A 27,630-nucleotide genomic window follows, 5' to 3' on the forward strand; every position below is an offset into this window, starting at 1 on the left:
TAGCCCAGTCCCTACCCACCTCCCCCCATCAACCCTCAGTTCTGTATAATTAAGAGTCTCTTGTGGTTTGCTTCCTTCTATTTTGCCCCCTTATCCCATGTTCATGTTTCTTAAATTCCACATAAATGAAATCATATGGTATTTCTCTTTCTCCGACTTATTTTGCTTAGCATGATACACTCTAGCTCCACCCATGTCATTGCAAATGTCCTTGCTCACCTCTTAAGCCTTGCATTTAGCAAAGTAATTCAGATTCTTTAAGCTTCTGGTTCTTTATAGTTAAATGTTGTCTACTTCCTTTCTTTATTGGATCAAATGAAGAGAGTATAAAGAAAGTACTTTATCACCATGAAATGTTATATAAATGTAAAAAAGGTATAGCTAAGTCCAACTTCATGAATTCCTGGGGCCTTGCCTCAATATATCCTTATAGTTAAGCCTTCCTCCCTTCTGTCTGAAAGAACAAAGAATCCCTCTTCTCTTCAAAATTAAACCTTCCACCTGTGCTTTAATATTAGACCAGCAAATATTTATCAAAGGCTTCCTGAGATTCTGTCATCTCACTTCATCGTTGTACAGATGAAGAACTGAGACTCAAAAAAGCTAAATTTTTTTAATGTTTTATTTATTTTTCGAGAGAGAACACATGCACATGTGCGTGCAAGCAGGAGAGGGGCAAAAAGAGAGGGGGGGACAGAGGATCCAAAGTGGGCTCTGCACTGACAGGCTGACAGCAGCAAGCCCGATGTGGGGCTTGAAATCACGACCTGAGCTGAAGTTGGATGCTCAACTGACCGAGCCACCCAGGCGCCCCAAAACTAAATAATTTAACCAAGATTATGCAAATTAAGTAGTGAGCCCAGAAGGCCTGTGTCAGAGCCTGTGTCTTTAATCACTATGCAATATTGTCTTCACAGTGACTTGGGCAGCTTCTCTGTTTTCTCCATTTCAGTTATCAATTAATGCGTAATAATCCAACCTAAAACTAAATGACTTAAAGCAATCCCCTTATTTGTACATGATTCTGCAATCTGAACTGGGCTCACCCTGGTGGTTCTTCTGGTGATTTTTGTCTGGAGTCATTCACATGTCTCCAGCAAGCTGGGAGCTCAGCTGGGGCCAAACCATCCCAGATAGTCTGTCATTTTCCAGGGTTCTATGTGGCCACTTATCATGCAATGGTCCAAACTAGTCTCTAGCCCAAACTGTCTTACAGCATGGTAAATGACTTCCATAGAAAGACAAATCCCAATATGCCAGTACTTACTAAACCTCTGCTGGCATCATGTTTGCTAATGTTCCATTGGCTGAAACAAGTCACAAGACCAAGGCCAAAGTCACAGGGCATAAAGCCCAGAAGTTGTGGTTCACTGGGGTTATCATTGTTTAGCAAATCTCCTTTCTCCCTTTTTCTTCTCATTCATTACTTATACTTTCCCCTCAGCATAGAAAATGCTTTAATGACCACATTTAAATACAAATAAAAATTTCCTGTGACCACATGTCCCCCCTTAGCTACCATCTTACCTTCCTTTCACAGCCAACCATCTTAAATAAGTAATCTACATTCATTGTCTTCATCACATCACTGTCTATACAGTCTCCAGTCACTGCAGACTGGCCTATACCAACACTATTGCACCAAACTTACTCTCCCTCCACTCTCCAATAACTTCTGTATTTGCAAAGGCAATGGATAATTCACTGGCCTTGTTTACTTTGACCTCTCTATGACATTTAACACTTTCTTTTTCTTATGTGACTCTCCTTTCCCTCATCCTTTGTATCTTTACCTTTTCTCATCCTCTAATGTTACCTAATGGTCTTTACTCACCAGGGTTGTGGCTCCTGCCCTCTGCTCTACTCACTGTATGGTTTCTGATAGTAATAGCATCCAAAACTCTACTTTAGCCCCAAGCTCTATGCTTACCTCCACACCTATTTATCCAAGTATGTCTCTACTCAAATGCAATGAGTCTGAAACTAATTCATCATCTTTCTTCTGAAACCAGATCCTCCTCCTCCCCAGGGCACCTGGGTGGCTCAGTCAGTTAAGCCTCTGACTTCAGCCCAGGTCATGATCTCCCAGTCTGTACGTTCAAGCCCCATGTTGGGCTCTGTGCTCACAGCTCAGAGCCTGAAGCCTTCTTTGGATTCTATGTCTCCCTCTCTCTCTGCCCCTCCCCTACTCATGCTCACTGTCTCTCCCTCGCTCTTTCTTTCTCTCTCAAAAATAAATAAACATTAAAAAGTTAAAAAACAAAAATAAAACCAGATCCTTCTCTTAATAATCCCTTATCTTGGTGATAAATTTACCCAGCTGCCCAAATTATAAATGTGATAACCCAAGACTTTTCCTTCTCTTCTTCCCACAGTGTCCAATTGGTCATTAATGCTTATCTGTTCTGCCTTTAAATAGTTCTCAGAAGTCTCCAGTGGTAAATGTTTAATAACCAGCTTTGGGCAGGATGGGGTGGGGATAGAGAGGTTGTTGGGTGGCATTTGATGATTTTCATGTTATAATCGTCCCACCATGGCTGTTTTCAAGCTACTGATGTCAGACATGACATCACTGAACAGAACTGGGAAGAGATGCATGGTAGCACACATTATAAAATATTTCCACCTACAGATATAACAGGCATAAATAACCTTGAGAGTAAGTAACAGCAAAATGTAGTAAAATGAGTATGAAGTGATGAGTTTTGAATATTTATTTCCTTTGTTTTTAATATAATTAAGTGTATATAATGTAATTTTTAGCAGTGGCTTTGTTTAGTAGTTCCCAGTACTCCTAGAAATTTAACAGTTGGCTCTCACAAGACAGTACAAGCTGGATCTATCCCTTCTCCATTTCCAAGACCACAGCCAAAATTTAAAGGTCTGTCCACTTCTCACTGTGATATTGCAATTTCATTTTAGTAAGTCTTTGTACTGGTCTGTCTCCACATTGGTCTGTCTCCCTTTTTAACATACAAACCTGATTATACCACTCCCCAGCTTACAGTCATCCATTGAGACTTCATAGCTTTTTAATTGGAATTCCTTGTTTAAAGCACAAAGATTTGCCTTGTTTCTGAGCCTTATCTCCTTCTACTTCCCCTATTAACACCCTAGTGACTCAAATGTTTGCTATCTTATGTCCCTGGACCTTCATCTATGCTGTTTCGACTCTCCGGGTTGTCCTTCCATCTTTGAGACAGCAAACTACCACTGATTGGTTTTCCAGATATCAGGTCAAGAATTACTTTCTCTGAAAGCTTTTTCTATAGAAGAGCAAATTAGCATAGTAGTTAAGAACACAGACATAAAACTAAACAGCCAGGTCTCAAATATGGCTCTGCCACTTGTGTAACCATGAACATGTTATTTAACCTTATTTCCCTTACTAGTAAAATGATGAAAACAAAATGCTATTTCATAAGATCATTGTGAAGATTAAAGAGGTATTATGTGCAAAGCCTTCAGAGCAGTGTCTATAACTTAGCACCTAAGACTTAGTAAATGTTAGTAATATTAACTAATTTTAAATGCTTCTTATCTCTGTTTCTGTTGCATTAGGTAGACATCACACTATACTAAATCATTGATTTCCTTGATTTCCTCCTTTTTAACTCTTCAAACAGAAACTTTGTAGCCTTGTAGGGGCACCTGGGTGGCTCAGGCTGTTGAGCATCCAACTTCGGCTCCGGTCATGATTTCATGGTTTGTGGGTTCAAGCCCTGCGGCAGGCTCTGTGCTGACAGCTCAGAGCCTGGATTCTGCTTCAGATTCTCTCCCTCTCTCTCTCTCTTTTTCTCTCTCTGCCCCTCTCCCGCTCGATCTCTCTCTCTGTCTCTCAAAAATAAACATAAAAAAAAAAAAACAGAGGTGCCTGGTTGGCTCTGTCGGTTAAGCATCCAACTCTTGGTTTGGGCTCAGGTCATGATCTCATGGTTCGTGGGTTCAAGCCCTGCATCAGGCACTGTGCTGATGGTATGGAGCCTGCTTGGGATTCTGTCTCCCTCTCTCTCTGCCCTTCCCCTGCTTGCTCTCTCTCTCTCTCTCTCTCTCAAAAATAAATAAACATTAAAAAAAACAACAACAACTATGTGGCCTTGTGCTTAGGCAGTGTCTAGTAAGCACTTAATGGATAAAAGTGAATGAGTGATGCACATTATGGCCAACTGGACATGTGTTTCTTCTTGATTCATTCAGCTGCATTAGATTCAAGAAAGTGAAGGGAATTTATGAGATCCTGTGATCAAGTTAAAGGGCAATGTTTTCTCAAATTTAACTATACATATTGCTATAAAAACTAAAATCAAAGGAAATTAGTCTTGAAACCCACAACACTTTTGATGATTCTTGCTTACTTTTTATGTTGCTATTATTTATAAGAAAATGTGGTAACAGTCTCTTAGCCTAATTTCATTGTCATTTGTGATGAATGTAGGAAAAACTGAAGTTAAAAGGAACTTTGGTAAATGTGTAGGCAAAAGAGACTTTAAATATTCCACTGGAAAAAATATTCTGACCTCACAGCAAAACTTATATTATTTTCTGAGGCTCTGAGTTGTTTATTCAAGATTCACAATTTGAATGTGTAGATTGCTTTGGGTAGTATTGGCATTTTAACAATATTTATTCTTCCAATCTTTGAGCATGGAATGTTTTTCCATTTCTTTGTACCTTCTTCAATTTCCTTCATCAGCTTTCTATAGTTTTCAGCATACAGATCTTTCACATCTTTGGTTAGGTCTGCTCCTGGGTATTTTATGGTTCTTGGTTTAATAAACAATTTATTTCCTTCAAAAATAAAAAGAATCACAATTTGACTTTTATGAAAGAAGAGAGAAAAAATAATAAAAATGTATTGAGTGTCCTGGGTATCAGGCAGTTTTACAACTATTATTTCTTCTAATCTTCACAAAACTGAATTAGATAGCGTATGCTGTATTAGCATAGATATGCTATAGATCTATGCTATAGATATGCTATAGATATGCTATAGATATACTATAGACATGCCAATATCTCCTGGAAACAACCTCACAGGCATACCCAGGAATAATGTTTAACGGCATATCTGGACATCCTGCAGCCCAGTCAAGTTGTCACATAAAATTAACCATCACAGACATTATCCCCTTTCTAGATGGGGAATCTGAGGCTTAGAGGCTTAAGTAATTTGCCAAAGATCACATAGTCGGCAAAGCACCAAAGCACCATTCCCCTTCTACTAAACTAGTAGTTCTCAGTCAGGGCAATTTTATCGTCAGGAGATACTTGGCAATATCTGGAGACATTTTTGGTTGTCATAGCTGGTGGCAGGTAGGGGACTTGCTATGATATCTAGTGGGTAGAAGTTACGGATGCTGTAAACATCCTACATACCACAAAGAATTACCCACCCAAAATGTTTACAGTGCCAAGATAAAGAATCCCTGCACTAAATGTACTATTTTTTTAAACTGTACTCTTTTATATTTTTACAGTTTTCCAAAACTATTCTATTAAACAGTGTAGGCTGATCTAAAATATAAATGATTATAGGGGCGCCTGGGTGGTTCAGTCAGTTAAGCTTTTGACTTCAGCTCAGATAATGATCTCACGTTTCATGGGTCCGAGCCCCACATCGTGCTCTGTGCTGACAGCTCAGAACCTGGAGCCTGCTTCAGATTCTGTGTCTCCCTCTCTCTCTTACCCTCTCCCAGTCTCTCTCTCTCTCTCTCAAAAATAAATAAACATTAAAAAATTTTTTTAAATAGGGGCACCTGGGTGGCTCAGTTGTTTGAGCGTCCGACTTCAGCTCAGGTCATGATCTCACAAGTGGGTTTGAGGCCCGCATCAGGCTCTGTGCTGACAGCTCAGAGCCTGGAGCCTTGCTTCGGATTCTGTGTCTCCCTCTCTCTCTACCCCTCCCCCACTCATGCTCTGTCTCTGTCTCTAAAAAATGAATAAACCTTAAAAAAATTTTTTTAATTTTTTTAATAAAATATAAATGATTTAGTTTCATAAATCTGATAAAATGAATGAATGCTAAATTCTGAATATGGAGGAAGGAAACTGCATTTTTCAATGACTTTTTACATTAGCATTCACTGAGAGAATAAAATATTTTAAATTATCAATAATAAAGATAGGAAATAGATACCACTTATATGCTCAAAGCAGTAAATACCATAATATATTTAATTTTGATACAATAAAATCATGAATATATTTTCAGTGGATTTGTAGTTTACAGAAAAAAGCAGCAGTTTATGGTTCATGAAATTCATAGAATTATCTTCAATTTTAGAATTATAAAATATTAAAGCTAAAGGACCATCAAGGTCATCTGCTTCATTGTTCATCACTTAAGGAAATTGCATCTAAGAAAGGGTAAGCTATCCAAGGCCTCTTAGCCAGTTAAGAACAGTGTTGGAGCCAGAATTCAGCTCTCCTGACAGTTACATGCTTTTTTTGATTCCAAGGTGTTTTTCAATATCCCTGAAGTGTTAGAATGTGGGGTAGAGGGAGTTGCTATATATTTTTATTTAAACATGTTCTTCATTCAAAGGAAATTGAATTTCTATGTTTTTGCCTTGTTTCAACTAAAAAAGCATTGAAAGGGACTTTTGATATCAAATAACCCAACCAACTTTCTATGATAAGACTTTTTTTCCTCAACACAAAAAAATGTATTTACTAAGTATGCAAAATCTTAAACCTTAACATTTCGGAATGCTTTGTTTAAAAACTCAAAGTGAATTCCAAATTTTTCCCAGTACTGGTTCAGAAGTTTTTTTGTTTTTTTGGTTTTTTTTTTGTTTTTCCTCCTTCCCTACATCTTTGTGTAAGAGGTAAAGTAGAGGTCTTTATTTGCAAAATTGCTACAAAAGCACCAGAGCTGGAGCCAGGAAAGCTCAGTTTGAGCCGGATTCCCTTCTTAACATCTTTCCAACTTCCAGCCTATCCTGTCATAGCCTTTCTAGTCCTGTTCTTCATCTCCCACATCATGGGGTTGTTGCAAAGGTCAAATAAGATAATATCTCATTTGTAAATCTGTTTGATAAACACAAGGCACTTTGATAATATAAACTTCCAGTATTTGTTACACATCATTACTAGTTCTAAATGTTTATTTCAAGATATAAATGGAACACACATGCCACTGTCAGTATTCTGAGTTTCTGACATTATGTACAGTCATTTTCAGAGGGGTCCATTAGAGGAATTAAATTTAAGTCTCCAAGCTGAGTACATGTTACTTTCATTAAACATGGAATAGATTAGTTTTTTTAAGGTGTTATAAGGTTATATGTGATTTGAGTTTTTCCCCCAAGACTTAATCTCCATTCTTCCAACACACTGTTCCCTAGTCTGGGCGGCCCACCCTCGGGGGTTTGAATAGGAGGATAGGTGAAAGAGTGTTTTTATTTTTTCTAACATGATAAGGAAGTCTGTGCTAGTACCTGTAGGCTCCTTTTCTTCAATAAAATCTTTATTTGTTAGCGAAGTTAGAACACAGACCCATAGTAATTCCTATGTGTCCTCGAAGCAGCAGCAGCAGTAATAACAGTAGTAGTGGTAGTAATGGGGATATAAATCTGATGAAGAAATGGAAATAATCTGTTGATTAAATGGGGTAATGAAGGGGCGCTGGGTGGCTCAGCTGGTTAAGCATCTGACTTCGGCTCAGGTCACGATCTTGTGGTTCATGCATTTGAGCCCTGCGTCAGGTTCTGTGCTGACCGCTCAGAGCCTGGAGCTTGCTTCAGATTCTGCATCTCCCTCTTCTCTCTGCCCCTCCTCCACTTGCTATCTCTCTCTCTCTCTCTCTCTCTCTCTCTCAAAAATAAATAAAGATTTAAAAAACTGAAATGGGGTAATGAAACATATTGCCACTCCCTGCTCAAATTCCAGTATAATGATAGAAAAAGAGAAATAATAATATAAACTCACAATAACAAAGAAAAAAGAGGAGGTGACAAGATAAAAGATTCCAGCAAATTTTTAGAAGGTAGCAAGCAGTTGGAAGAATAGGGAAAGCTTAAATCTAAGGATTTTCAGAGAAGGGTACCATAGACAAAGAAGACAGTTCACACTGCAAAACCCAGAAAAGTTTCAAGAATTGGAAGTACCAGGTAATTTGAAAGTTGAGGTAAGGGGAGAGGTTGAAACCAGGAGGACTGATGGAAAGCCTGTCAGATAAACAGATGTCAGATCTTTCCTTCTGTGTCTACTGCCAGAGGACTTCCCATTTCAACCTTAACGAAAAGGGAAGGTTATTCTCTGGTCCTGGGCTCTAGATAGGCACCATAGGGACAGGCGGTGGGGATGGGGGAGGATATGTTGCCATACAGAAATCTGGGGAGTGAGAGTCAGTATATTGTACTGAGAGACCTCCAGTCCCTTCACTCCTACACCTCACAGAATGTAGCAACCAAGCTTTTACCCACTCCCTGGGGTTGGAGGTATGGAGATCTTCTCTAGAAAAAAAAATCTCTCCAAGAACAAAAATCTGACAATGACACTGAGGGCAGCACCACATCAAAAATGTTAGGTTCCTATCTCAGCCCCTCCAAGGTAGCTCTCCAAGGTGTCGAGCCCTGCCCATGAAATGTCTAACTGGCTGTTTAGTGACTTGCTACTAAATATTACCATACAACCAAAGACATTGGACATTCGAGAAAAGCTTTTAACATAAAAATCAAAGACAAAAATATACAAGAAAAACTGGGATAATATGGAAACAGAAAATGCAGGGCTCAAAGGAAAATTTTAAAATATTTAATTAATATCCTCAAAAAGATAAGAGTATATATCACAGTAATGAAAACAGAAGAGGATAATATTAAAGAGGGGAACATCAGGAAATCAGAAATTGAAAGTTTAAAAATGTTTGAAATGTTTTTAATATGTTTAAAAAATGTTTAAAAAACCAATAGTAGAGATGAAAGATAAAATTAAGGAAGTTTCCAGGGCGCCTGAGTGGCTCAGTCGATTAAGCGGCCCACTTCAGCTCAGGTCGTGATCTCACAGTCCCGCATCGGGCTCTGTGCTAACAGCTCAGAGCCTGGAGCCTGCTTCAGATTCTGTGTCTCCCTCTCTCTCTGCCCCTCCCCTGCTCATGCTGTGTCTCTCTCTCTGTGTCTCAAAAATAAATAAACGTTTAAATTTTTTTTAAAAAGATTAAGGAAAAAAAAAGATTAAGGAAGTTTCCAAAAATAATATAACCATGGAAAAAAAAGAACAAAAACTGTAAGTAAATTAGAAAACCAATCCCAAAAGTCGTCATTTAACTATTATGAATTCCAGAAAGAAAATACAAAAAACTAGAGGGACAAAAATTATCAAAGAATTACATATTAAAATCTCTCAGAACAGTTGAATTTCCAAATTCAAAGAGACTAATGAGTGCCTAAAGTAAATTTAAAAGGATTCAAATTAAGGCAGATATTGTAATATTTTATTTTTTTGGTTTTTTTGTGTGTTTTTTTTTTGGTAGTATTTTAAAATACTAGAGATAAATATTAAAACTTGGGACAAAAACTTAAAAGCTTACAGAAAGAAAAAAAAACAGTTCTCATTTTTAAAAAATGGGAAAAACCAACACTGGTGCTCTTACTAGCAACACCAGAAACTAAAGAAAATGGATCATGTTTTAAAATTCTGAGAAAAAAGAATTGATCTAGAAGCAGCTTGGTGGCTCAGTCAGTTAAGCATTGGCTCAGGTCATGGTCTCATGGTTTATGAGTTGAAGTTGCTCATGAAGCTCTCTGTTCTCAGCAGCAGAGACTGCTTTGGAAACTCTGTTCCCCTCTCTCTCTCTCTGCCTCTACCCTGCTCTCACTCTCTGTCTCTCTCTCTCAAAAATAAATAAACGTTAAAATAATTTTTCTAATCTAAAATTCTATATCCGGTCAAACTGTCTATCAAGTGAAGGATGAAATACTCATGTTTTCTTGCTATACAGCGTCTCAAAGCTTTTGTCTCCTATATACCGTTTCTCAGGAAGCTTCTGGAGTATGTGCTCCATAAAAATGAGGGAGAACACCAAGATAGAAAAATATATGGGATCCAGGAAGCAAGAACTCAAACACAAGAAAAGAGCAAGGGGGATCCCCAGGGTGTGGTAACTAGAGATCCCAGGAGGAAAGCAGGGTAGCGCTTGGGGAGGGGGAGGAGGGGGGCTGCTGTCAAATGGAGCAAGCGAGCCAACACCTGGGAGGGACATGTCCGTGAGGAAAATGGGGCTTGGGGATCCCCTATGGGTTTGTTGTTGTTGTTCTGTTGTGGTAGTCGTTGTTGTTAGCATATTAAAATGAACTTTTAAATTTTGTTGGACAATTTGGGAAGAATAAATGTACCTGGAAAAGTACACTAAAAGAGGAGGCAATTTCTAGGGCCAGACAAAACACAATATTGTTCAAGAAATAAATGTAAGTATGATTCAACACAGGAAATTACTAGTTGACTCAGCTATGAAGAGTATGCACATTGTCATAAATGTTAAATAGTGATTTAAATAGCAATTGTGATATAATTATTTTAGGAAGGGAGCATTTGTGTGTGTGTGTGTGTGTGTGTGTGTGTGTGTGTGTGTGTGTGTGTATGTGAAGTGATAGCTGTTACAGTATTAAATCACAGAATGTTTGACATTAATGTATTTTTAAATATATATTTATTTTAAATATCCATTTAAGTATTTGTTTAGAAATATACACATATTTCTATTTCAGTAGGAGAACTCACTTTCTTTATAAACCTCAAAATATTTTTTTAAAGCTCTATAGATTTATACATTTATGTATAAAACTATGATTGCAAAAAAAAACTTAAAAGAGACATCTACTATTTCTAGGCGATCCAGAGAATCTCTTTTAAAGACTAAAAACTCTGTTCCTAATACCAGTGGGAGTTGGACTACTAGGCTTAGAGATACTCTGCAGAGAAATGTATACAGCTCACTCCTTTTAAGAAAATTCCCCTGGAGGCCAATTTACTTAGCCTCTTTGAGCCTTGCTTGCCTCATCTCTAAACTGAAAAAGTTCATTTGGAACAAACGAAACTCAAATTCGAGGCAAATAACAAGTGAAACAGACCAGGTACAAATGCCAGCATCCCTTACAAAGGACAGTCTCTACTCAGAACCAGCCGGCTTTGCCATGAAGACCTTTTGTTGCTAAAAGGCCCAGTGGTTCAAGAGAAACTGCAAATCTGAGTTTTTGCATGAAACCTCTAAATTTTAAAATGCTAGTTTAAAATACACAATGCTTTGGGACACTTAAGTGGCTCAGTCAGTTAAGTGTCCAACTGTTGGTTTTGGCTCAGGTCATGATCTAACGGTTCGTGAGTTTGAGCCCCATGTCGGGCTCTGTGCTGACAGCATGGAGCCTGCTTGGAATTCTCTGTCTTCATCTCTCTCTGCCGCTCCCCTCCTGCTCGCTCACTCGCTTGCTCTCTCTCTCAAAATAAATAAACTTAAAATAATAATTAAAATTAAATTAAATTAAATTAAAATAAAATAAAATACACAGTGCCTGCCAAACCAAACCCATCTGCAGGCCACCACCAACCCACAGATTGCAATGTGAGACTTATAAATTAGCTGAACATTGATGACCACTTAAGGTCTCATTCCTAAAACTCTGCATTGAATGTATGGGTTTCTCCACCACCAAAGAGGCAGGCTATTTTATCCCAACCTGACAAACTATATTACTTCACTTTGTCAATTTTATCTTTACTGTGAACACTCACAAATCTTAAGACTTAAATCTGCATAGCATCTTTATTCATGGAAACACAGTCAAAAACAGAGATAGGTGCTGCCCAAACACAGCTGAGCCAAAAAATCAAGGAGTCATTCTCACAGACACAACTGGATAAAAACTGTCATTAAATCCGTCTTTCCAGACATGTTAGTTCACATGTCTGTAAAGGCATTACTGTAAAGACAGTACTCGCGTTTAAATACAAAGGTCAGTATCAAGCTCATTATTTGCTAAGAAGATTATCTTTTAATTTTTCACAAGGAAACTTTTACCCACCACTGCTAATTATCTTCTTCATTCGCAGGCCTAGAAAGCATGAAGACTGTAGTTTTTCTCCTATACATTTTGGGAACTGCAACTGCAATACCGGTAAATATCCTTTTTTCTGTTATTACATCTCTCCTTCCTACATTTAATTTAGAAATCCTCCATTTAAAAAAATTTTTTTTTTCAACTTTTTTTTTTTTATTTATTTTTGGGACAGAGAGAGACAGAGCATGAACGGGGGAGGGGCAGAGAGAGAGGGAGACACAGAATCGGAAACAGGCTCCAGGCTCTGAGCCATCAGCCCAGAGCCCGACGCGGGGCTCAAACTCACGGACCGCGAGATCGTGACCTGGCTGAAGTCGGACGCTTAACCGACTGCGCCACCCAGGCGCCCCTAGAAATCCTCCATTTAAAAGAAAATGTGTTTATATAGTGGTTTGAAATTCTCTTTTTTTGTTTTAATATTATTTTTTCCCAAGCAGAGAATGAATGACTCAAAATATTGATATAAAATACTTTCTGAAAGAATATTTCCTTCAGAACTACCAGATTCTACAAGATACAATAAATATAAATCTGAAAATGTTGATTATCATTTATTAGAAAGGGGATCTTCCAGGACCCAAATGCCAAAGAGAATGGGAAGAAATAAATTTTCCTTTGGAAGTTTATCACTTAGTATAAGAAACCTAAGAAATTAGTATGAGAAGTCTTGGGAATGCACACCCATGCTCTTTAGCAGCATTTTCTTCAAGATCAAATATATACTGGCTGATCAATTCTGAGTCTGTAATAAAACAAGAACCAGTGGGTTAGGGCCAGGAAATGGTATGATAATCATAAATTGGCTCCTAACTCGTCCTTGGGGGTGGTTGGGGAGGGGGTACTTTCCAAGCAAACATGCTGATAATAGACAGAACTAGAACATTCTTTTCTTCACAATCAGATATCCTGGCACCACCATTCACACAGCAGTAAATCAGACACACACAAATCAGAATCATTTGAGACCATGTCAGCAGCCTTAAAATAACCTGAAAGTTATTATTGTTGTTGTTTTAATGTTTTTAATGGCTTGGATGATCATGTAGATGTCTCCCAAATGATCCATATCATCCATAATCAAGCTAAAGGATTTATGCCATTTTTTTTCTTTTTTGCCAAATGGAGGAATCAATCTCCTTTAAATAAACAAAGTAATTTTTCTCATCCCTTCTCTTCCTCTGTCTCTATTATGTCTAAGATTCTGTCCTTGTTTTTTGGATAGCTGGTGGCTAACATTTGGTTGACAGATGTGTCCACAAAGACCAGCATCATGCCACCCAGACCAAGCTTTTCTTAGAAAACAGAATTTATGACACTCCTAAGAATTGTGCTTTAGTAGCTGGAGCTACTCCAGCTGAAATTATACATGCCCTCTGCAATTACAAAAGTGGGATAAATTATGTTCAGCACAGAAAGAAGCTCCCACAGACCCATTGTTTTCTCCTAAAAATGTGTTTTCCCTTGCAGCTGTTGCCCAGTATATAAACAGGCATCAAAAATGTGTTTGAACCAAATGTTTGAATAACACATCTACATATAGACACATTTTAAAGGTTTTCTTTTGGGGACAATTTGTTATGTAGATCCAGTCAAACACTAAGAAGCTAAATATCTTCCCATAGGGTTTACCTCTTATAAATCTTGTGTCATTTTCCCAGATTGCCTGAATTGTAAGGAAGTAAGTGGATTCTGTGTGGTTCAGGGATTCCACACATTTCCAGAGGGTATGGTGTTATAGATGTGGGAATAATAATAATAAAACAGAGTTTGATTGCAGACAGTTTCTGAAAGAAGATAAGCTGCTGTCCTTCTGCATTTCTTTCAGCTTGGAGAGGGAGAGCAGAGGAGGAAGGGTGCAGAGGGGGAGCAGTTCTCTACTAATAAGCCGAAAATCTCCTCCATCCCTTGGCTTCCATAATGCCCTTGCTGGAAACCTGCCAAACTGGCCACCATTCTTTATCCTTTCTCCCTTACAAATGGCTTCTTTGGAAATTTTTTCACATGTTATTACTCCTTTTAGTTGAAAAGGTGATAAGCAAGAGAGCAAACCACATCTAAAATGAACCCTGAACTCCATGTCTTTCCTTATATTATACAATTGGTACAACAGAATGTGCTAATAGAGTAAAGACAAGTCAATGCAAATAAAATCTGGTTTTGTACTTATACCTCGATCTGCCTGACATGAGTATCCATAGCATCTCTGTAAGAAAGATTTGTAGTGAATACCTGCTTACAGTATTGGACAGTTCATAGTATTACCACTGTAGGATATTACTTCTAGCAATAGTCAGTTTTCACTTGGTTACTTTATAATTTACAAACGACTAATATACATAAACTTATCTTGATATTTCTGCTCACTTCACCTTGACAGATGATAGGGTGGGATTCACAATTCGTCAAATGACAGATAGATAGCTGATAGCAGAGTCAAGACTTGAAGGAAGATCTTTAATCTCTAAGTCAGTTGCTAAACTTCTCCATCATATATCACTGCCAGTTCTTCATCTATGCCTTCAGTCTTGCTAGAAATAGAGCCATCCTTCTAGTTGAAATAATACTCCATTTCTATTCTTCCTAACTAGACTTAGTGTACTATTTCACACAGTTTTTGAATTAGTTCTATGTTAAATTATTTATCATAAGATTTCTTGATGAATATAAGGCTGCTAGTGTTAAGAAAATAAATATTGAATAAGGTTTAAATCTTTTCTGCTATTTATCAGTGAATACTTAAAATTTAACTTAAGAAAATGTACAATGTTAAAGAACTTCTCAAACTCAACACCCAAAAAACAAATAATCCGGTTAAGAAATGGGCAGAAAACATGAATAGACATCTGTCCAAAGAAGACATCCAGATGACTAACAGACATATGAAAATATGCTCAATATCACTCATCACAGGGAAATACAAATCAAAACTATAATGAGATACCATCTCACATCTGTCAGAATGGCTAAAATTAACAGCACAAGAAACAACAGGTATTGGCAAGGATGTGGAGAAAGGGGAACCCTCTTGCACTGTTGGTAGGAATGCAAACTGATGCAACCACTATGGAAAATAATATGGAGGTTCCTCAAAAATTTAAAAATAGAACTACCCTATGATCCAGTAACTGCACTACTAGGTATTTACCCAAAAGATACAAAAAGACTGATTCGAAGGGACACATGCACCCCAATGTTTATAGCAACATTATCAACAATAGCCAAACTATGGAAAGAGCTCAAATGTCCATAGACTGATAAATGGATAAAGAAGATGTGGTTTATATATACAATGGAATATTACTCAGCCATCAAAAAAAAATAAAATCTTGGCATTTGCAACAACATGCATGGAGCTACAGTGTATTATGCTAAGCGAAATAAATCAGTCAGAGAAAGACAAATACCATATGATTTCACTCATGTGGAATTTAAGAAACAAAACAGATGAACGTATGGGAAGGGAAAAAAAAGAAAGAAAAACCATAAGAGACTCCTAACTATAGAGAAAAAACTGAGAATTGCTAGAGGCAGGTGGGTGTGGGATGGGCTAGATGGGTGATGGGTATTAAGGAGGGCACTTATGATGAGCAATGGGTGTTGTACATAAGTGATGAATCACCAAATTCTCCTGAAATGAATGTTGCACTGTATGTTAACTAACTAGAATTTAAATAAAAATTTAAAAAGAAAATGTACAGAGTTATATCGTTGGTAAATTTAATTTGACTTGACTTTCTGCTAACAACAGTTCTTAAAATTATAGAGTATGAATGTTTTTTAAGTTTGAAAAGCACAGAAAATAATTCCAAACCTCAAAGGTGACAATTATTGAAATAATCTTTGCTCTATTTTCACCCAGTCTCTGCATATATAACTTTTTCTTAAATATGTTTGGGAGTCTGTTTTCACCTAAGATTATAATCTAGCCATTTGCTTGTATTCTTAAAAATTCTAGAGAGTATTTTCTAATTGATGTTATGTATGAACCATAGTGCTACTAAGAATGATGACGATAAAAGAGTAGCTAGAAATTTTAGACATCAGCATCTAGACGTGAATAACATGAGCCAATTTCTACTTTTTTTCAGACAAATGCAAGGTTCCTGTCTAATCATCCAAAACCAACTGCTGATTCCTTGAGTTCCATCGAACAGGCTGAAGTGTTAGTAACACCTAACAACACTGCAATCCCCATGTTAAGGGTTGAAGATGCAGAAAATGAAAAGGAAATTGCAGTGCCTATAGAAGACCATCCCAACCATAAGGTAAAAGTAACATGGTTATGCGATTATAATTTAAAATTTTTCCAAAGGTCTCAATTTCAAAGCATAGTTAAGGATATTACCTCATTCTCACCTCAGCTTAATTTTTAAAAGATGATTATTGTATCAGTGATCTCCAATTATCAAAAGAACTGTGAAAATTAGTGAGTTTTGTGCCTTTGGCCAAGGTGCTATATAATTTCATACCACAAAATTCAAATTCAGGTTATAAACTTGCGACTATAAAGTGTGAGGAACATTGTATATGAGTTTACCTGATATTATGTGAAAAAAATAATGAACACTAAAGGTTAGCTTATGAATTAAAATATGATGTAGATATTCCATTACCAATTGTTTCAGGAGTAAACTTTTTTTCTTGTAAGGCTGAAAAATCTTCAGTACTAAAGCCAAAGGAGGAAAGCCAGGACCAGTCAGCAGATCAGGACCAGAGTTATAGCCAAGAGCTCGGGTTACAGGATGAAGAGGAGAGTGAAAGTGACTTAAGTGAGAATGTGGAGTACATACCATCTGAAGGTACATTGGACCTAAAAGAACATACGAATGAGCCTCAAAAGAAAAAACGCCCAGAGAACATTGATTTCCTTGCTCCTAATATTAGTTCCATTGTAGATATTAACCAACAAGAAAGCATCACAAAAACAGAAAAAAAAGAAGAACAACCAATGAATGAATTACATTCTCAGTTGAACAGGAGCAACAAACATAGCCAAGATGTAAATGATCAAGGAAACCAAGAGCAGGATCCAAATATCCCCAATGGAGAAGAGGAAGGGGAAGAAGAGCCAGGTGAAGTCAGTACCCACAACAATAACGAAGAAAGGGAGAGAGAATTTCCCAAGGAGCATTCTAATAGCAAGGAGGATGAAAATAGTACCAAATCTGATGATGTTTTGGAAAAGTCCAGTGAACCAACTGAAGTAAGCAAAATGCAGAAAGCTGAATTTGAGCAGGGTAACCAAGAACAAGAAGAGGACAGTTCCAAGGCAGAAATGGAAGAGGAAAGTGCATCAAAAATTACTAAGCACAGCCAAGATGCTGAATGGCAGAGCCAAGAAGAAAAACCTGAAGTTACCAGCAACCATGAGGAGATGGATAAAAAGACTGTTTCTGAGGCTTTGCTCGTGGAGCCTACCACTGGTGATGGTAACACCATGCCCAGAAATCATGGGGCTAATGATGATGGTGATGATGATCCCAGACACGATGCAACTGATGACTACGAATTCATCCCAAGTGAGGCCTTCATGGAGGCTGAAAGATCTCAGTCCATTTTCTATCACCTCAAATATGAAGAGGAAAGAGAAAGAGAAAAAGAAAGAGCACGTGAAAATGGGAATGTAGATGCCAGTGAACCTGGAGAATACCAAGGGGTGAGATTCTTTACATTGATGCTTGTCTGATAGAGCACTTAGCTTTATAAAGAAATAGCCATGACCTTTCTCTGTGCTCTCAGTCTCCTGTGCCTATCTCTACCAGTACATCGCTAAAATGTATTAAAATTATTTATTTTCCTGTGCTCTCCATCACCAGGCTGAAAGTGCCTATTTTATTTGGGTTCCCCTAGAAGCAGAGCCTGGATTTAAGTAGTTTATTTGAGAAGTTCAGGGAACAAAGAGGAATGGGACATGATATCAGGAAGGGAAGGAAGCTAATCAAAGGTATATCATTAAAGCCATGTAAAGCACATTCCTCTGAAATACCCCATTTGGAGAATGAGGGAGCTGGGGCATTTGTACAGACTGAGAAATGCTAAGAGAGGTGTTAATTCCCCAGCACTTTCAGTCTGTCCTTTGAGCAGGCCAAATAGATGTCATGGTTTTCCAGGCACAGAGATGCAGATACAGGCAGTTGAAAGTGCCTGGAGCTAACTAAAATGGTAAATTCTGACAGATATGAGGGATGGAAACACTAACAACTACTGCTCTAATGTCTTAAGAGTAGATGCCATGTAATATTCAGGTTAGATCACCAAGGTCTAGCAAAATGTCTCTAATGTAATAAGAAATCCAGGAATGTTTGTTGATTTAGCTATAAAGATGAAGAATAAAGACTTCAGCTCCAATTTTAAGTAAATACACACCAAAATGATAATCAGGAAACTGCAACAGAGTGGGAGTAGGGAAGAAGCATATTGTCATTGGCTGTTTAATCATTTGGAGCTTTCAGGCAAAACGCCAGCAGCCACCCACTAGGAGGACTTGACACAGCTTTTGGTGGCCAAGGTCAATAGTGACCTTGATTACTGCCATTTTAAGGTACGAATTTTATTACACTTTAGAAACATGGTAAGAAACCTTTATTAACAGCTCCATAGAGGTTACTGATGTAATTGTGTCTTAACTATAGAATCACATGATAATACTACATTTCTACCATTCCAAAATCCAAAGGGGAGGTCCCAGCTTTGCTCCTGATGTTAGTTCCAACTTTTATTGAATAATCCCCAGAGATACAGCACTGAATCCAGTTGAGGAAGAAACAAATGGCTCCTATTCTCAAAGGGTTACTGTCTATTTCCACAGTTATGGCTGGTATCATTTTGAGATCTGAAATGATTTGGGTATGAAAAGCTTTGTGAAGGTACACACAGTGGAAATATAAATTATGTAATGGCTTTCCTGTAAATAAACTTCAGCTTCTGCTCTTGTTGTTATAAAGGCCAAGAAAACAGAGAGCCTACCAAATGAAGGTGAAAGTTCATATGAAGACAACAGAATGGTACATGGTACTGGTGAGTCCAGGCTAAGCTGCTCATGACTGTATCAAGGAAGAAATGGAATGGCCACATTAGGCTATCCCCATTCCATCATTTATTTGTCACTGCTTCTCAGAATTTTTCCTCTCTTACATCCTCCCCACAGAAATGTTCTCATAAACTATTGACATTCTCTTGCATACATTTTATACACAACTATGAGCAAATGTGTTTACAAACTGGAAGTCTTGTAATAGTATGAAAGCTAGAATTCTTTTTTCCTAAATCCTATGCTTCTGAGAAGAATTCGTTCTACTTTATTTTTTCTCTTTGACGTCATATTTATTTTTGAGAGAGAAAGCATGAGATGGGGGGGTGGTGGGCAGGTAGTGAGAGGGACAGAGGATCTAAAGTGGGCTCTGTGCTGACAGCAACAAGCCCATTGTGGGGCTTGAACTCACAAACTGCGAGATCATGACCTGAGTCAAAGTCGGACACCCAATCGACTGAGCCACCCAGGTGCTCCTACTTTATTTTTTCTCAAATCCATAACTTGTGAATTTAGATCCTGTATTTAATTGAGACCTAATTCCCAATGGCTTACCCCAATCGCAAAGATTTTAAATTTCAACACAAAATTTTCATGACTTATTAACTTCTGACCAACCTGCAGAAACTTAAATTATTGACTTCAGACTATGACCATTGTAGGCAGGCCAAGAAGAGCTGTTCGTTCTTTTTATATTCCCAATTCAAACTGCCCAGAAAATCTAGACTATTGTGTAACACAGTTTGATGTCAGAGGGTCCCATCTGAACATTAAGATGTCCATTAGAATGGTTTCTAATATTTTCCCAAATTTTCTTTAATTAGTGAAAATGGAGCTCATGTCTAGATAAATTTGAGGTTACATACACAGTTTAGCTTTGCTCATGCTTTCTGTTCAATCTTTCCTGTCAGATTCTTGCATGAACTTCCAGTGTAAAAGAGGACACATCTGTAAAGCTGACCAACAGGGAAAACCCCACTGTGTTTGCCAAGATTCAGTGACTTGTCCTCCTACAAAACTCCTTGACCAAGTAAGTATTCTACAAAATAGTCTCTAAGGCGCCCCAAGTAGTTAGTGATTTGGATGAAAGTGGCTTGCAATTGAAATGTTTGTCAAAAAAAAAATGTCCAAGTTATCATCTAATACTTGAAATAATACTGAATAGGAACAAATGCCAGCAAAAGTGAGGAATTTCAACTGTACCTTGAAAAGGTAATAATGGCATTGATATCTTCAGAACTCATTTTAAAACTCACTGTATCCTTGAAAAGTCTGCAGTTTGCATTCTACTGAACTTATCTAGAGCTAGATTGTCATCACCATTGGTATAATTTAGTTGATTTTTTAAAGCAAATAGGCAGTTATGATTTTAATAACTTCACTTACCTGGCTTACAACTGATCAGTCTGCCTATGAGCTTTAAGAAGCACAGTATTTTCCTAGTGTACATTCAGAAACATGAGCTCAAGGGGCACCTGGGTGGCTCAGTCAGTTAAGCATCCTACTTCGGCTCAGGTCATGATCTCGAGGCTCATGGGTTTGAGCCCCGTGTCAGGCTCTATGCTGACAGCTCAGAGCCTGGAGCCTGCTTCAAATTCTGTGTCTCCCTCTCTCTCTGCCACTCCCCTGCTCATGCTCTGTCTCTCTCTCTCTCAAAAATAAACATTAAAATTTTTTTTCAAAAAAAAGTTTTAAAGAAACATGAGCTTTTTCTCATGCTTGTCTTTCCTAGGTTTGTGGCACTGACAATCAGACCTATGCCAGCTCCTGTCATCTGTTTGCTACTAAATGTAAACTGGAGGGAACCAAAAAAGGGCACCAGCTACAACTGGATTATTTTGGAGCCTGCAAATGTAAGATTCTGCCACTCTTGCCAACCACCATTGCTGAGAGGATTTGGGGTGAATCTATGCATATCTGAATAATCTATATACATACTCCCACATGCAAATGGAAAAAGGCTAATGTAGTTCTGAACCTAGGATGCTCATTAAAATCTTCCAGAGAGACTTAAAAAAAATAAAAAGAATAATTCCCCAGCCTTAACTAAAAGAGACTGATTTAATTGGACTGGGTTGGGGCTTTAACATTGCTTTTTCATTTGTTTTTAAAGTAACCTAGACAATTATAAGGTGCAGCCAGGGTTCAGAATTACTATGATAATGTTACCACTTAATAATTGAAATGAATCATTGGAATTTTGCTAAATTACTTGTCCTTTTTCCAATGTACATTAAGTCTCCGCCAAGAAGTTTTATGACAATATATTCTTCTAGAAGTTTTTTTTTTAATGCTCTTCTTCCCCCCCAAATACTCTCAATTGTGTTTGGATCTCCTTATCACTAAGTGATTCTCCACATTAGCAGTGCTTACTAATATTTCCAGTTCTCCTGTCTTTCCTGACACACAAGAGTATTAAATTTCTCAGCCCTCTTGATGTTAGATGTGGCCATATGAGTTGATTTATCCAGTGAAATTTCAGCAAAAATCATCCATGTGAGTTCTGGGCAGCTGCATTTAAGAGCTAGCATATGTGTGGTCCTGTACGCAGAGCCCTCCTGTCAACTTGTATTGGCCTTGAATGTACAACACAGTGACTGTAATTAACACTGCTGTATAGTATATCTGAAAGTCACTAAAAGAGTAGATCCTAAAAGTTCTCATCACAAGGAAAAAAAATTTTGTAGCTAGTGAGGTGATAGTGAGGTGGTCATTGCACAACATATGGATGTCAAGTTATTATGCTGTACATCTTAAACAGTGTTGTATGTATATTATATTTCAGTAAAACTAAAAAAATTAAAAAGTTTTTGTTCTTTTAAGTCACTGAGATTTAACACTGTTACCACAGGATAATCTAATTTCCACTTTTTTCTCTTTTCTCCTGATAGATAGTTCTTGCAGCCTCCACCCTCCACCTATAAATTTCAACTTTCTGATTCTAGAGCAATGGTTCTCAGACCTACCTGCATATCAAAATTATTTTTTGGGGGGCGCCTGGGTGGCTTGGTTGGTTAAGCGTCCGACCTCGGCTCAGGTCATGATCTCACAGTCCATGAGTTCGAGCCCCGCATCGGGCTCTGTGCTGACTGCTCACAGCCTGGAGCCTGTTTCAGATTCTGTGTCTCCCTCTCTCTCTGCCCCTCCCTGTTCATGCTCTGTCTCTCTCTCTCTCAAAAATAAATAAACGTTAAAAAAAATTAAAAAAAGAAAAAGAAAAAAGAATAATAATAAAATTATTTTTGGAACTTTTAAATCATCCTGATGCCCACATTCTACCCCAGACCAATCAAATCAGAATGTCTTTGAATGGAAGCTGGCATCTGGTATGTTTTGAAAACACCACAGGCAGTTCTGTTGTGCCGCCAGGTGTAAGGACCCACTGCTGTGACAGTGGGACAGTGAGCGTACCGTCAGTCACCAGATGTTATTAAGCTTTCTGTTATGAGGACGTGCCATAAGATAGGAGTAAGATCCAAAGATTAAAATCTATTTTCTTTCTGCTTGGAACAGCTATTCCTATTTGTACAGACTTTGAAGTGACTCAGTTTCCCCTAAGGATGAGAGACTGGCTCAAGAATATTCTCATGCAGCTTTATGAGCCAAACCCTGAACACGGTGGATATCTAAATGAGAAGCAGAGAAATAAAGTAAGTTATCCACAGGTCAACTACCCAAGTGTCTATGTACAGAGCCTAAGGAAAAAGGGTATGTGTGTTGAGGGGAGGAGGGCCTACCTCCCTCTGCATATCAGCAAGAGCCCACTTGGTTCACCACACCTGCTAAGTTCACATGCAGTAACAGAACAGTAGTGGTCACCATTCATGTCACAAGGTTTGAGACATGGCCAAACCACCCCATTCCTGTCCAAAGGGCAGTGGCCTGAGCAAGGACTCTTCACCTCATACCCCAGAGCAAATCCTGGTTGAGCAAAGGGAACCTCCATTCAGCATTTATATATTCAGGCCCAAACATATTATTTAAATCTAATAATAAATTTAAATAAATTTAAAAGATTTTTAATACATCTTTTTGCCCTCATAGACCAGACAGATTTATGATATAAGAGAAATCCCTTATTTGCAATGTCAGTAATATATTAAGATTTAAAAGTGCAGAATATTCATTCCAGAAGTTCTCAGGGAAAATGCACTCATCAAATAGCTATTGAGTGCATCCTGTGTATCTGGAATTGATTTACATGATGGGGATACAGCAATGAACCAAAGAAAAATCTCTGCCTTCATGAGCTAACATCCTAGGAAAAGAGACAGACTCTGAACAAATAAGTGTGTGTGTGTGTATGTGTGTGTGTGTGTGTGTGTGTGCACGCACATGCGTGTTTATAGACATATTGCAAATATGAGCATACATGCAAATATATAAACATGTAAATAAATATGCAAATATATAAGGTATGTCAGGTGGAATGAAACATGCTATGAAGAAAAAATTAAACAAGAAGGAAGGTGTGCATTAACTGTGTCAAATGCTGCTTATAGGTTGTAAAATGAGGAATGAGTTGAGCACTGATTTGGCATGTGGTGGTCACAGAGTTAACCTTGACAGAAGCTGTTTCTGCAGATTGGAAAGAAGAAAAGCTTGAGTGACAGGGTTCAAAAGAGAATAGGAGGAAGGATGTGGAAGCACCAAGTATAGACAATATATTCAAGGCATTTTGCTAGAAAGAGGAAAAGTGAAATGGGTGGCAGCCAGACAGGAATGTGAGTTCAAGAATCCCATCTACCGTGGGAGATAGTAGAGGATGTTTGTGTGCTTCTGGTAGGACCCTAGTAAAGATGGTAAAAACTAATAAGGAATAGAAAAGGTACCCAACTGCCATAGGGTGGTTTTGAGGAGATGGAAAGGGGTAGGCCTCTGAGCACCAGTGAAGGGTTGGGCTTATATTCAGAGCACAGGAAGTTCATCCATGATAACAAGGAGAGAAGTTGGTGGATGTGACCATGGAGATGGGTAGTTCTGTTCTAAATGCTTCTAATTAGTTCATGAGTAACATCATAAGCTGAGAGTTTTATATGCATTGCCCAGAAATAATTTCTATCCTCTCTTTTTAATACATCATAGTGAAAGTCTTGAGAGCATTAGATGCAAAACAGGGAAATTTTAATGGGGCTGACCAAATGGTGTCACACCACAGCTGATTCTGATCAGACACTGGACAGAAATACTTAGAGAATTAAGAGTATGCCAATGTGGTGATTGGGACTTTTCACTAACCAACAATTTTGCCTAGGTCATTTCAGGCCTTTTCATTAAAACCTTCTCATAATTTTAAGGAATGTGATGAACAGTGCTCGGTTAAAAGAAAGATCAAAAATACTTAAATATCTTGTAAAAACCACAGGTTGTATTTTTTAATGTTGGCTGTTATTCTATGTAGAAATAAGAAAGTCTATATAGTGTTGACTAGAAAGGATTTCATTCGGTCTCATGATGGCCTGGGCTTGTTTTCCTCTGTCATGTCACTGTTACTCTTCAAGTAAAGTTTACCAGTGATAATTACATTACATTTGTCTGATTCTCTGATGATCTTCTCCCTTCCTAATCCCAGGTCAAGAAGATTTACCTGGATGAAAAGAGGCTGTTGGCTGGGGACCATTCCATTGACCTTCTCTTACGGGACTTTAAGAAAAACTACCACATGTACGTGTATCCTGTGCACTGGCAGTTTGGTGAACTTGACCAACATCCTATGGACAGGTAAAAACTCTTAACCTTCACATTACTAGGTCATCTCCCTGATAGAATGTCTAATTATCTATACAAAGATACTTCTAAACAAATCTAGGAAGTTTCCACCTCTGTTTTAGAACACTGACATGCCAAACAAATGTAGTTAGGTGTCTAAACACAAAACTGCTTTGAAGATAGCACAATATGGCCACACCATGTTTCCCAAGTTTAGATATTAGGACCCAGCCTGTAGCAGAGACTCCTTAAATTCCTTCTCATTCTTAATCCTGAATTCTCAAGATGTTCTGATTGGCCCAGCTTAGGTCAAGTGCTTACATCTGGATATGTACAATTGGGTAATGGTCAGTGGGTAAGAGTCAGGCTGTACAAACATGATTGTTGGTGGGGGGGTGAGGCACCTATAAATGTAAGTTGGCAGGAGAGTACTTCCCAGTGAGGAAAGAAACTTTGTGACATCTCAAGTGCTGTGTATCTTACCCATAATTTTGCACCTTTTCATGAGTGTACTATTTATTTGGCATTCCTAGCAATCTTGTGGAAGAAAAATGCCTTGGTTATCCTAAGAGTTAACTTTCATATACAAGCTGGCCATTAATATACCACCATTTATTTCATTGCAGAGTCTTAACACATTCTGAGCTTGCTCCTTTGCGAGCATCTCTGGTGCCCATGGAACACTGCATAACTCGCTTCTTTGAGGAGTGTGATCCCAACAAAGATAAGCACATCACCCTGAAGGAGTGGGGCCACTGCTTTGGAATTAAAGAAGGTAAACTCATCATCAGTCAGGGAAAGGGGTATCCTCTTCTCCAGGAGAGCACCAAGGCCTGCAGCCCTCCTGGAGAGGTCCTGCTGTGTGCTCAGATTGACACGTAGGGACAGCAAGGTGGCAGCATCCCAGGTAGGACTTCCTCAGGGCACATGCTGTCATTGCAAGGTTACTTCATACTTCCCTTGATGATACTCTTTTTTTCAGAGAGTAAAAGTGGGAATACTTAGGGGATCACAACATTGAGTTCTTAGCAGTTGGCTAAGCCTGAGAAAATGATGTCAATCCAGAGAGCTGTGCTACCCTTCTGAAGAAGGAGGGATTTTATGTCATTTCTTTTTTTTTTTTTTTTTTTAATTTTTTTTTTCAATGTTTATTTATTTTTGGGACAGAGAGAGACAGAGCATGAACGGGGTAGGGGCAGAGAGAGAGGGAGACACAGAATCGGAAACAGGCTCCAGGCTCTGAGCCATCAGCCCAGAGCCCGACGCGGGGCTCGAACTCCCGGAACCGCGAGATCGTGACCTGGCTGAAGTCGGACGCTTAACCGACTGCGCCACCCAGGCGCCCCTTATGTCATTTCTTAACCTGACTATTGGTCCAAACTTTAAAAAATCATATGTGAAGAGTAAAACAATAAGTCTGATTCTGCCAGTGGGAGATGTCAGAAAAATCTTAGAATTCGTTACCAACTCACTAAAGATAGGGCCTCATATCACAAGCTGTGTCCAGATATTATGCTTTCAATCTATTACTGCATCTTCAGTGGCAAAAATAATAATAATCAGAGGGTTCTTTCTTTCTCCCTGTGATGGAGGAACTTAAATTTAGATATTTGTTTTGCCAGTCTATGTCTTAACATACTTCCTTTTGTTTTCCTAAGTTAAAGCTGATTTTTATTAGCAAGCATGTTTTTAATAATCAAGATTTGAAAGATTCTCAAAACTGCTTGCACAGTGTAAATCAACAGTAAACAACGTCTAAAGCAGAGGTTTTATATGTTATGTTCACAACATACAAGTAGGATGAATGTGCAGCCAACCAATCATGAAAAGTAAGTTCATCAAAGGTCAGAATGTCTTAAAAGGAGGCAACTTGTATGACATTCACTTTAAAAATATTCTTCATGGGGCATCTGGGTGTCTCAGTGAGTTAAGCGTCCGACTTTAGCTCAGGTCATGATCTCATGGTTCATGGGTTTGAGCCCTGCGTCTGATTCTGCTGACAGCTCAGAGCCTGGAACCTGCTTTGGATTCTGTGTCCCCCTCTCTCTCTGCCCCTACCCCACTCACACTCTGTCTCTCTTTCAAAATTAAATAAACATTTAAAAATTAATATATTTATTATATATATTCTTATATATGTAATATATATTCTTATATATATTATATGTGTGTGTGTGTGTATATTCTTCATGATATGTAGAATGCCTTGAAATTATAAAGAAAGAGCTGAGAGTATTGAGTACTTACTGATAAATAGGTAAGCAGAAAGGGTTAGCTCTTTGCCTCTACAATATTATTCTGTGAAATAAGCACAACTGTAAGGAGCAAAGAATGTATATTTTTGTAACCACCAAGTGCCGTATATTGGTCGCCTATCACTGCATAACAAATTACCCTAAAGCTTAAAAGCTTACAAGTTCACAGTTTCCAAGGCTCAGGAATCTAGGAGTTGTTTATCTGGACAGTTCTATCTTAGGATCTCCTCTGAACTCGCCCACATGGCTACTGTTGGAAGACTCCATTTCCTCACCATGTGGTCCTCTCCATAGGACTGCTCACAGCTTGGCATCTGTGAGAGAAAAGAGAGAGAGAACCCAAGACTAAAGTTATAATGTCTTTTGTAACCTAATCTCAGAAGTGACATACTTCTGCCATATTCATTTGGTCACACAGACCAACTCCTGCTATAATGTGAGAAGAGGTCTTAGAAGCTGTGACATATTGTTTATACCCTATTAGCATTAATAGGAAACGAATAAGCTGTTAAGACCCCGACCCATATAAATAATACCAATTTCCCTTCTAACGTCTATTCTATAAGTACAGTACTTATAA

At 38.2% G+C, this 27,630-nt stretch overlaps 2 protein-coding genes across 11 annotated transcripts in view; one reads left to right on the top strand and one right to left on the bottom strand.

Moving 5' to 3' along the window:
- The window catches only part of NUDT9 (nudix hydrolase 9), a 103,263-nt gene that overhangs the window by 21,034 nt on the left and 54,599 nt on the right, over positions 1-27,630 (bottom strand). For 3 of the 8 annotated variants that reach the window (XR_006711312.1, XR_006711307.1, XR_006711301.1), the window contains exon 9: positions 27,210-27,364. The exons of 2 other annotated variants lie outside the window; for them this stretch is intronic. Coding sequence is in view for 2 of the 6 variants with exons in the window: in XM_045473386.1 (XP_045329342.1) it covers positions 27,351-27,364 (14 nt within the window). In the remaining 4 variants the exon portion in view is untranslated. Of the gene's footprint in view, positions 1-12,582; positions 12,799-27,113; positions 27,365-27,630 lie in introns of those variants that run through there. 3 more of the 8 variants (XR_006711300.1, XM_045473380.1, XM_045473386.1) reach the window with 2 other exon arrangements.
- Positions 1-27,630, top strand: part of SPARCL1 (SPARC like 1) — a 50,402-nt gene that overhangs the window by 18,511 nt on the left and 4,261 nt on the right. For 2 of the 3 annotated variants that reach the window (XM_045473342.1, XM_045473338.1), the window contains exons 2-10: positions 12,049-12,113; positions 16,145-16,321; positions 16,705-17,712; positions 19,001-19,073; positions 19,998-20,116; positions 20,819-20,939; positions 22,600-22,736; positions 24,659-24,807; positions 25,422-25,570. In XM_045473342.1, coding sequence (XP_045329298.1) covers positions 12,060-12,113; positions 16,145-16,321; positions 16,705-17,712; positions 19,001-19,073; positions 19,998-20,116; positions 20,819-20,939; positions 22,600-22,736; positions 24,659-24,807; positions 25,422-25,570 — 1,987 coding nt within the window. In that variant the 5' untranslated portion in view covers positions 12,049-12,059. Of the gene's footprint in view, positions 1-10,316; positions 10,410-12,048; positions 12,114-16,144; positions 16,322-16,704; positions 17,713-19,000; positions 19,074-19,997; positions 20,117-20,818; positions 20,940-22,599; positions 22,737-24,658; positions 24,808-25,421; positions 25,571-27,630 lie in introns of those variants that run through there. The other variant, XM_045473345.1, reaches the window with a different exon arrangement.

This window comes from Leopardus geoffroyi, chromosome B1 (genome assembly GCF_018350155.1).
Source record: "Leopardus geoffroyi isolate Oge1 chromosome B1, O.geoffroyi_Oge1_pat1.0, whole genome shotgun sequence".
In the NCBI taxonomy this organism is placed as follows: Eukaryota; Metazoa; Chordata; class Mammalia; order Carnivora; family Felidae; genus Leopardus; species Leopardus geoffroyi.